This window comes from Zalophus californianus, chromosome 12 (assembly GCF_009762305.2).
Source record: "Zalophus californianus isolate mZalCal1 chromosome 12, mZalCal1.pri.v2, whole genome shotgun sequence".
NCBI classification, from domain to species: Eukaryota; Metazoa; Chordata; class Mammalia; order Carnivora; family Otariidae; genus Zalophus; species Zalophus californianus.
This window is the reverse complement of record NC_045606.1, coordinates 18,677,815-18,687,707: the sequence shown is the minus strand read 5'-3', so window position 1 is coordinate 18,687,707 and position 9,893 is coordinate 18,677,815. Positions and strand designations below refer to the sequence as shown.

The window sequence follows — 9,893 nt, the reverse complement described above, 5'->3', positions numbered from 1 at the left end:
CTATGATTATTTCTCTTTTCTTGTTCAGCCTTTTGTTTTTCTTGCAGTTAATAATTATCTTATTTTGATTTAGTACTCATCTCTAAGCCAAGTCCAAACTTTTTAATGATTGTTTCAATCTCTGCCTCCCAAGATTTAGATAGGTGAAGAGTTCTATCAGTTTCATCTGTCTTAAGGAGTCTCTCTCTCTCCTGGAGCCTTCTGGACCTGCCATGTCTGGTGACGACTGTTGTCTGAGACTCTCAATTCATTTTTCTCCTGCATTGTATTTTCTGTTTCCTATATCTTATGTCTTCTTTTTCCTTTGTTTAGTCCCTCATTTTAGTAGAGCACAACCTCCAGAAGCATCCTGAGAAAGGAGAAGTAAATGAAAGGGAAAGGACAAAGAAGTGAAAAATAAGAAAGAAAAAATAAGAAATTAGAGGACCACTCCAGGGAATCCAAAATCTGAAAAATAAGAGTTCCGAAAGAAAAATACAACAACAGGGGTTAGGGAAGAAATGGTCGTCAACAAAAAGTTCAAGAAAACGTCTCCAAACTAAAAGCCATGAGTTTCCAGGTAAAAAGGGCCCACTGAGTGCCCACAGAGGTGGAGATTTTTCCGAGGTTGAGAAGGACCGCCCCCCCACCTCCTTTCTCTGGAGAGTCTCCGGCCAGCGCCCACATTCTGAGCGGCCGGGCAGGCCTCCTGCCAGCAGGGGGAGCCACGGCGCACGGCTGGCGACTGTGCGGGCAGGGCCTCTCTGGGAAGAGAGGAAGAAACCAGAGAGACGGAGGGGAAGGAGCGGTGGCGCCCAGCCCCACAGTCCCCCAGGCTGAGCGGGTGTGTGGTCCCTGGCCGCCGCCGAACTCTGCAAGCCACGCTGGCTGCGTATGGAGCCGAGGACTCGCGCGGAGGTGGGATGCCCCCGGCCGGCGAGATCGGCGAGGCGCCGGCAGCCCCGGTGAGGCGGCCCTGGTGACCCGGGGAAGGGACACTGGTGACCCAGTGAGGTGGCACAGATCTCCCAAGGGAGAGTGTGTCTGTCAGGTGGCCCTGGCGGCCTGGGGACGGGGTTTCCGTGGCCCGGGGGAGACAGCCCTTGCAATCTGGTGAGGGGGCACGGACCTCCCAGGGCAGGTGGTCCCAAGGCGGTAATTCTGGCGAGCCTGGTGAGATGACACAGATAGAGCTCTCTAGGGACGTGGCCCTGGAAGCTGGGCGCGGTAACTCCCGCCGTCCTGGGGAGGTGGCAGTGGTGGTCCCAAGGGCCACCTGCATCAGATGGCCCTGACCCCTCAGGGAGGTCCCAGGGACCTCGTGGGGCTCCAGTGGATGCCCTCTGCGAATCTTGTGTGAGTTCCCCCTATATCCTCAGTCTTACTGTGTCCGTTACACCTGTTCTTTTAGTGCTGCTCTGAACGTGCTGACGAAAGGAAGGACGTCGAGGAGAAAAGTAAGCGGACTCGAAACACGTTAGCATTCTCTACCCAGCCATCTCTCCAAAACTCAGCCCTCCACGGTCTGCAGATGAATCTCTCTCTCTCTTTTTTGTACAATATGCTTGCATAGTATTAAGTACTGATTATCATTATATACGTATCTTTCTTTCTAAAATTGTAAAATATGGGATGATTTGGAGATAAGCACTTCCTGATCCCTACTTAGTGCAGGGACTGATGTGGATTTACTGGAGTGCTGTCCCTCATACTGGATTCAGAATAATTGGGGCCTGTCTGTTATTTTAATGAAGCATCAACTTATCATGCATCAGGAATTTAGAGGGGCTAATGACCTAGGAGAGATGATCACCACTTTAATTAGAGTCAAAATGGTAATTGCTTAGTTGTACTTTACCTTCAGTGAATTTACCATTAAAAGTTGATCTGGGAAGAAGAGTACAAGCAATAACTTATTTCCTGGATCTTGGTCTGGACAAGGAAGAGGGAAAAGGTCAATACCTCCATTTCCTACCTAGGACAGGAGCAGGAATGTCAGGAATGTGGACATTTGTCATTTTACTTTAATGAGCTAAGCATGGCAGTCTTTTGGAAATCAAGGAGTCTTCGGGGACGTTTAAAGTGAAATTTATTATCTGGGCGCCTGGGTGGCTCAGTTGGTTGGGCGACTGCCTTCGGCTCAGGTCATGATCCTGGAGTCCCGGGATCGAGTCCCGCGTCGGGCTCCCTGCTCAGCGGGGAGTCTGCTTCTCCCTCTGACCCTCTTCCCTCTCGTGCTCTCTATCTCTCATTCTCTCTCTCAAATAAATAAATAAAAATAAATAAATAAATAAATAGAGTGAAATTTATTAGGGGAGGAAGGGGAAAGGCATGTAACAGCTATTTCATCAGAGGGTTTTTGGTTCTTCTGACCATGGCAAGTAGTCTAGGAATGAATAGTGGTAGGAGGAAGGGTGTCCACATTACTACAGTGGCTTTAGGAGTTAGGCTTGCCCTTAACATTGCCTGCTGATACAGTCTGCCTCAGAAGGAAAGTTCTAAGTAGTCCATAGCACTTGACAGGCATAGCTCCCACAACTCAGCTCCTTTGTTAAAGGATGGGAGAGTACCCCATATCTTTGCGTTAAACCCTTCCCTTTTCCACCTTTGCCCATTCAGATGCCTGGAAGTTGATGCCTGCTGAGCTGCCATTTAGTAGAATGAGAGGCACAGATTATAGACTTTGTCCTTGTCCCTCCTTTGGTGGCTTGGTCAACTTCTGTGCAATTAGGAGTGCTCATAACAAAAAACAGAGAAGAAGAAAGTCATAAAAACCTCGCAAATCATTGGTGTGTCATCTTATTGAATATCATTTGGGGTACCTGGGTGGCTCAGTTGGTTAAGCCTCTGCCTTCAGCTCCCTACTGAGGGGGGAGTCTGCTTCTCCTTCTTCCTCTGCCCCTCCCCCCCGTGCTCTCTCGCTGTCAAATAACTGAATAAATGAATCTTTAAAAAAATATATTATTTGACTAAGAATGTACTGTGCTGTATTTAAATGGTGATGTCAAAAGAATATAATTTAAAGTGGCGCCTGGATGGTTCAGTCAGTTAAGCATCTGCCTTCGGATTGGGTCATGATCCAGGGATCCTGGGATCGAGCCCCTCTTTGGGCTCTCTGCTCAGCAGGGGTCTGCTTCTCCTTCTGTCCCTCCCCCTGCTCATGGTGGGGTTCGTTCACTCTCTCTCTTCCTCTCTGAAATAAATAAAATCTTTTAAAAAAAGAAAATCTAATTAAAAAAAGAATATGATTTAAAAGTAGGTGAAAAAAATTTTTTAATTGAAAAAAAAATAAAAGTAGGTGAAGATAGAATTTGCTCCCAAAGCTACAGCAACCTTAGCATTCACCAGACAGTCCCTCCGCACATAGCCCTGCCTATAGGTGTCTGCAGATGCATCACACAATGCATTTGGTTTTTTTTTTTAATGTATTTGTTTTATTTAAGATAAAAAAAGAGGACACTGTGACTAATGTACATAACGGTAGATGGATTTCTGTATTAATAAAATTTGATGCAGACCAGCCAATTCTGCTCATATTTGAAGGAGGAAAATAAATAAGAAAATTGGGTTGAAAGTCAGGAAACATGAACTTTAATCCCATTTATAACCTTTAAGTATAAGCTGGGCAAATGTTTAATTTATAGTTGGGAAGTTGAGGCATAGATTTATGCTAGTTTTGCTTCTACTTACTAGTGGGCTGCTGGTTCTCATAGCATACAAACAAGCTTTTAATTCTTATAAGTTGAATAGAACAAAGGAAAATTTGGTTTTGGGGAGCTGGAGAACATTCCCAGTCCTAAACACATTGGTATATATTCTGTTAATCTTTTTTTTTTAAGATTTTATTTATTTATTTGAGAGAGAGAGTGAGAGAGGGAGACAGAGCACGAGACGGGGGAGGGTCAGAGGGAGAAGCAGACTCCTCACTGAGCAGGTAGCCTGATGTGGGGCTCGATCCCAGGACCCTGAGATCATGTCCTGAGCTGAAGGCAGACGCTTAACCGACTGAGCCACCCAGGTGCCCCAACAGTTGTTTTGTAATGAGGCTGATTATAACCTCTTGCCTTTCTCTCATTGCTGCTTTCTTAAAACTTCATTTTTGGTAAAGAGCCAAGTTCTACAAGGGCAGCTCCAGGAAGAACAGAGGCGAAGTTCAACCAGTATTGCTCCCCAGGAGGCTCTGTATTGTTCCCCCAGCTTTATCTCTCGTGCACACACACTTTTCTTTTTTTTTTAGACATTGCTGTAGTCTCTGAATTAAACATATGCTAGTACAATCAAGCTTTTTTTTTTTAAAGATATCATTTACCTATTTGACACACAGAGACAGCAAGAGAGGGAACACAAGCAGGGGGAGTGGGAGAGAGAGAAGCAGTCTTCCCACTAAGCAGGGAGCCCGATGTGGGGCTCGATCCCAGGACGCTGGGATCATGACCTGAGCGGAAGGCAATCACTTAAGGACTGAGCCACCCAGGCATCCCTACAATCAAGCTTTTAATTTGTTTATAACTTACTGTGAATGGTTTGTTTGAGAGGACCAAATCCTTTAGTTAAACCTGAAGTAGAGAAATACACTGTATATTCAGGTTTATTCTAAGGTTTGGTTTCTAGGAAGTCTGCTTTTTCTCTGGGGCCTTATTTTATAGCACTTATTTTCATCTGGAGATCTTACAGTTTTACATTTTTTTTAAGATTTTATTTATTTATTTATTTGAGGGAGAGAGAGCACAAGCTGGGGGGGGGGTTGCAGAGGGGGTGAGAGAGACACAAGCAGACTCCACACTGAGCATGGAGCCCGATGTGGGGCTTGTTCTCACAACCCCAAGATCACGACGAGAGCTGAATCCAAGAGTCAGACACTTAACTGCCTGTGCCACCCAGGCTCCCCCCCAAAACCTTTTTAAAAATCTGTTAGTACTACTCAAACCTAGGGAAATTAAGCCCTGTCTGTGGGATAATTCGAATACCAAATTTCCTAACCTTCTCCAGGAAGAAGCATATCACAAGTAAGCAAAAGAAACAGACACTTCAGGGCGCCTGGGTGGCTCAGATGGTTGGGCATCTGCCTTCGGCTCAGGTCATGATCCCAGGGTCCTGCGATCGAGTCCCGCATCGGGCTCCCTGCTCCTTGGGAGCCTGCTTCTCCCTCTGCTTCTCTCTCTCTCTCTCTCTCTCTGCCTGTCATGAATAAATAAATAAAATCTTTAAAAAAAAAAAAAGAAACAGACACTTCAGAGGAAACAGTGTATATAACACGCAGGGCTGGAGTGGAAAGAGCTGTGGCAGCATCCGCCTATCACGGCACTCCTGCCTTCTTTGCCAACACGCCTCCGTGGCTTCAGGTTTCCCTGCGGTGTAGGCATGTCCAGCCTGGCACAGACGGTCAGGGAAGGTAGAGATGGAGGAACTCTGCAAAAGAGGAGCAGTGCTGTTGGTCCACAAATTGAGGACAGCGGAAGAGAATTTGATTTCCTGTGAAGTGGATTAAGTGTTTACTAGAAATTTGTTTCTTTGAATAAAAATTGAAAATCTATTATTTATGTATTTGAATCTTGCCTCATTCCATAAGGAATTAGAGGCAGCTTAAATTGCTTAATTCTTAAGCATCATGGATAGTGGAAGAAGGTATGGTTGCTTGCAGAGTGAAAAACTGACTCGGAAATGATAGGAAATGATCAGCGTTCAAATGTAGAATAAAGAATGGGCTCTTTGGGAAATCCCACCCACTGAAAGGGGTGAGAGCAAAACTACACAGTGTTCCTGTTTTCACTGGGCATGGTTTGCTCCATCACAGGCCGTGCTGCCTCTGCTACCCTTCTTCCCTAGAAATGACTCTGGTTTCCAAGTCACCTGCTTTTGTTTGTTTAGTAAGTACAGTGTGGGTCGGTCCAAGTCTAGTTTATTGGCCACGGAAGGAGTCTTACTTCAGACTGTACAACTTAATGGTTGCACCAGTCATTTTGAATTTTTCTTAGTAATTTGTATTTTCTTTCACACTTCCTTTTATTCTTTTTCTGACATGGGCATCTTTGTACAATGGCATTTGAAGCTTTTAAAACATTTTTACTCTTTTTCAAAGAAGATTTATTTATTTATTAGAGAGAGAGTGTGCACATGCATGAGCAGGGGGAGGGGCAACGGGAGAGGGAGAGAGAGAATCTCAAGCAGTCTCCTCACTGAGCATGGAGCCCGATGTGGGACTCGATCTCATGACCCTGAGATCATGACCTGAGCCGAAACCAAGAGTCAGACACTCAACCAACTGAGCCATCCAGATGCCCCTAAAACTTTTTTACTCTTACATAAAAAGGAGGAGTTTTTATTCATTGGTCAGCCTTTCAATTTTTTTTCATATACTTGAAATCTTTCAATATTTTTCCTTTTTTTTTAACATTTTAAAACCAGGGTCCCCCTTTGGTGTTATTCTACACCACATTATTTGTTTCCTTACAAATTTTAAAAATATATTACTACTTTAATAAAAACCACATCAATAAAATAAGATTTGACCTTTTTTCCCCTCTACTAATAAAATAGATTTGTAAGATAAAAGTCTTCTGGAAAAGTTTAATATCTGCTTGTAACTGCATTGTCATGCCAACATCTGTTGAAACCCGTGGTTACTAGGACAGACTTCAGGAATTTTCCTTCACTCTGAATTTCCTCACCTCCTAAGCGTTTTGTAGTACTTGATTGATAGCTTGCTTTATAGCTATTCATTTGGGTGTGTGTGTGTGTGTGTGTGTGTGTGTACAAAAAAATTCCAAAAAATCCACATATGTGCATATAGATCTATACATACTGTATATTCATTTTGGTATTTTTGTGTGTGTTTATATGGTATATATATACATGAACATATATATGCATACCATATATAGTGTTTTCTTTAAATTACTAACTTTTGAAGGTAGATATATTGCTTTGTATTATCTTTTGTATTTCCTTTAGTCCCGTGGTACTTAGTAAGTTGAATAATTGTTATTCTTTTGTTTTAGGTGACATAAATATTACAGCTCTTGTTGGAAATGAACAAGTCAATGAAGATGCAGATAATGGTGATCTCCCTTCTTACGTGTCTGCATTTATAGAAAAGGAAGTTGGAAATGACCTTAAATCTTTAAGGAAACTTGATAAACTCATAGAACAGATGACAGAAAATAAAATGCAATTAGAAGAACAGGTAGGTATTAAAACTCATTGAAGTAATATCAGAAGTATACACATACTATAATATAAACATAACCATTATTGTACAGGGAATTTTGAAGATACAGCTTGTGACAAATAGTCTAATCATTTAAAACTGTTTAATAGGTTTTAGGACTTACAGTGTGCTAGATATTGTATGAATTATGTGAAAGAGAAAGATCCTAAGGCTGCCTGGCTGGTTCAGTTGGTAGAGTGTGCGAATCTTGATCTCGGGGTTGTGAGTTTGAGCCCCATGTTGGGTGGAGAGATGACCTAAAAATAAAATCTAAAAAAAAAAGAGTTCCTGCTGATATTATTTAGGTCTTAAAAATATGACAGCTAACACTTTAAGTAGATTTTCATACAGTGACTTTTAAAGTGCTTCTATAACTAAGTCATTTCATGGTATACAAAAATGTTATAACACCATCATTCCAAACTTTGTATGTACTCACTCATAAGGAGAAAACATGAAAATGAATATAACATAATAGTGGTTATTTCTGAGTGGTGGGTTAACAGTTGATTTATTTTCTTCACATCTTTCTGTATTTTCGAGTGTTTTCTTTTTACAGTGAACATATTACTTAAAATAGTTTTTAAAACACCCAATGAATGTAATCTTAAAAAAATAAGTGGATCCCTGTACTTGCAATAGAGTGTTTGTCAAGGATAACAGGTTTACATCCTGTAACTACTACGCTGTGGTAGAGCCACACACTGTGTGTGGCTATGTTGGTGTTAGCCTCGGGTTGTCAGTCGTCCTGTGTTCCCACCCCCAGCACCTCAGGCCTCCCGTCCTCCTGTCTTTCCCCCATGTCTTCCACGAGTCTCTTTAAGTATGGCCCTGCCCCGTCCACCTCTTCCACTCTGCAGGCAAGCTGTCTCTGCTGGGCTCTCTCGGAGAAATCACACAGCGGGGAGCACAGATGCCAGCCCAGATGAGTGGTCTTCAGCCCCACTTGGCAGTCCGTCCATGGCTCCTTCCCAGGGAAGGTCGGCTCCTCCCCTGGGAAGGTCGGCTCCTCTGCCACTCCCCTTGCTGTTCTTCCGAATTCTGCCCCAAGATAACTACCCCATCTGGCCGTTCTGTCTTTTCCTTTTCCCAAAAAGAAAAAGTAAGAGCACTTAGCATGAGTCCATTGAACAGTCTACCCCACATCCTACAAACCTATTTGCCATTTCTACTTCTTAATTCAGCAAAGGATCACTGCGAGACAGTCCTCATGGCTCAGATCCTACCTGCCACCTGAGTGAGCTTGCTTCACACTTCTGTAGTTTGCTCCTCTGCCCCTCAGCCAGTCCTCTCCCCTCAGCATAGGGACACATACACATGTTTTCCTTAAACCCAAACAAAAAACCCTCCCCTTATCTTTTACTAGGTGTTAATTCCTTCCTTTTACTGTTAGGCTTCCTCAGAAAGTCATCTTTCTTTATGTCTATCTTCACTTCCCCCGTCAGGCTCGTTTCCCTGATGACCATGGAAGCTTCTGCCGAAGTCCCTAACTGAAGCTTAAATTCAGCATGTCTGTCTCTTCAAATGCTTCCTGTCCTTGGAAAATGGTACCATCATCTGCCTGTCACTCGGGCCTGAAACCTAGGAGCCCTCCTAGATTGCCCTTCATCCTGCCTCCACTACCCCATCACCAAGACATCAGAGTTTTGCCCCCCTTCACCTCTCTGGTGTCTGGGTCTGCCCCCTCGTTCCCACCCCTGCTGCCACCACCCCAGTTTAGGGCTAAGCCTCTCCTGCACTCGATGGCAGTTTGCCCATCTTCCGCTTCCTTCCCTCCCCACAGTAACTATCATTTGTATTCTTTACAGAAACTGTATTATGTGTAAATAAGCAAATATATATAAAATGTAGTTAAAATCTTTTATGTATATATAAGCATATGTATACTTTAAATATGCATAGCTTAACTTTTTATAATTAATATACTACTTTTTTCATGTCAGTGTATATAGATCTCTCTTTTTTAATGGTTTTTGGTATTCAACTATGGCTGTATGTAATTTGACCAGGCCCTTATTGGTCGACATTCTTGCTGTTTCCAGTTTTTATTATTGCAAATAATAGGAGAATAAACATAATATTTTGTCACTTTATGTTCTACATCATAAATCTAAAGGAATGATTCCCTTGTTAAAATCTCTTGGGGCGCCTGGGTGGCTCAGTTGGTTAAGCATTCGACTCTTGATCTCAGCTCACGTCTTGATCTCAGGATCATGAGTTCAAGCCTCACGTTGGGCTTCATGCTGGGCATGGAGCCTACTTGAAAAAAAAGAAAAAAAGAAGCTCTTACTGGCTTCCCATTGCCTGTTGGGAAAAGCCCACATTCTTCTAAGGCACAAGATGCTCCTGTGATCTCGTCTCTCCCTACCATCTGGACTCATCTCTTCTTTCTCTGTTTTTTTGAACTGTATTCTGTGCTTTACCCAGCTCTTTGCTGTTCTCTGATCATGACTGAGCCGTTCCTTTTGCCTGGAATGCGCTTTTCCTTCCAGAGTTCCCAAGAAAATTCACGCCTGTCCTGCGAAGGTCTATGCAGGAGCGGTGCAGCACAATTGCCTCGCACCTCAAAACCTCGATATCCAAAGTGTGGGAGCTTGTTAGACACGCGGAATCTCAGTCCCTGCTTCAGACCTGATGAGTTCACACTGGCATTGTACCAGATCTCTAGGTGATTGCTATGTACATTCAGGTTTGGGAAGCACTACCT

General features: G+C 43.4%; 1 protein-coding gene across 2 annotated transcripts in view; it reads left to right on the top strand.

Annotated features, from left to right (window-relative positions):
• The first annotated feature begins 771 nt into the window (after positions 1–771).
• Positions 772–9,893, top strand: part of RINT1 (RAD50 interactor 1) — a 27,329-nt gene continuing 18,207 nt past the window's right edge. The window contains exons 1-3 of one of the 2 annotated variants that reach the window (XM_027573331.2): positions 772–944; positions 1,391–1,436; positions 6,978–7,162. In XM_027573331.2, coding sequence (XP_027429132.1) covers positions 903–944; positions 1,391–1,436; positions 6,978–7,162 — 273 coding nt within the window. In that variant the 5' untranslated portion in view covers positions 772–902. Of the gene's footprint in view, positions 945–1,390; positions 1,503–6,977; positions 7,163–9,893 lie in introns of both variants that reach the window. The other variant, XM_027573330.2, reaches the window with a different exon arrangement.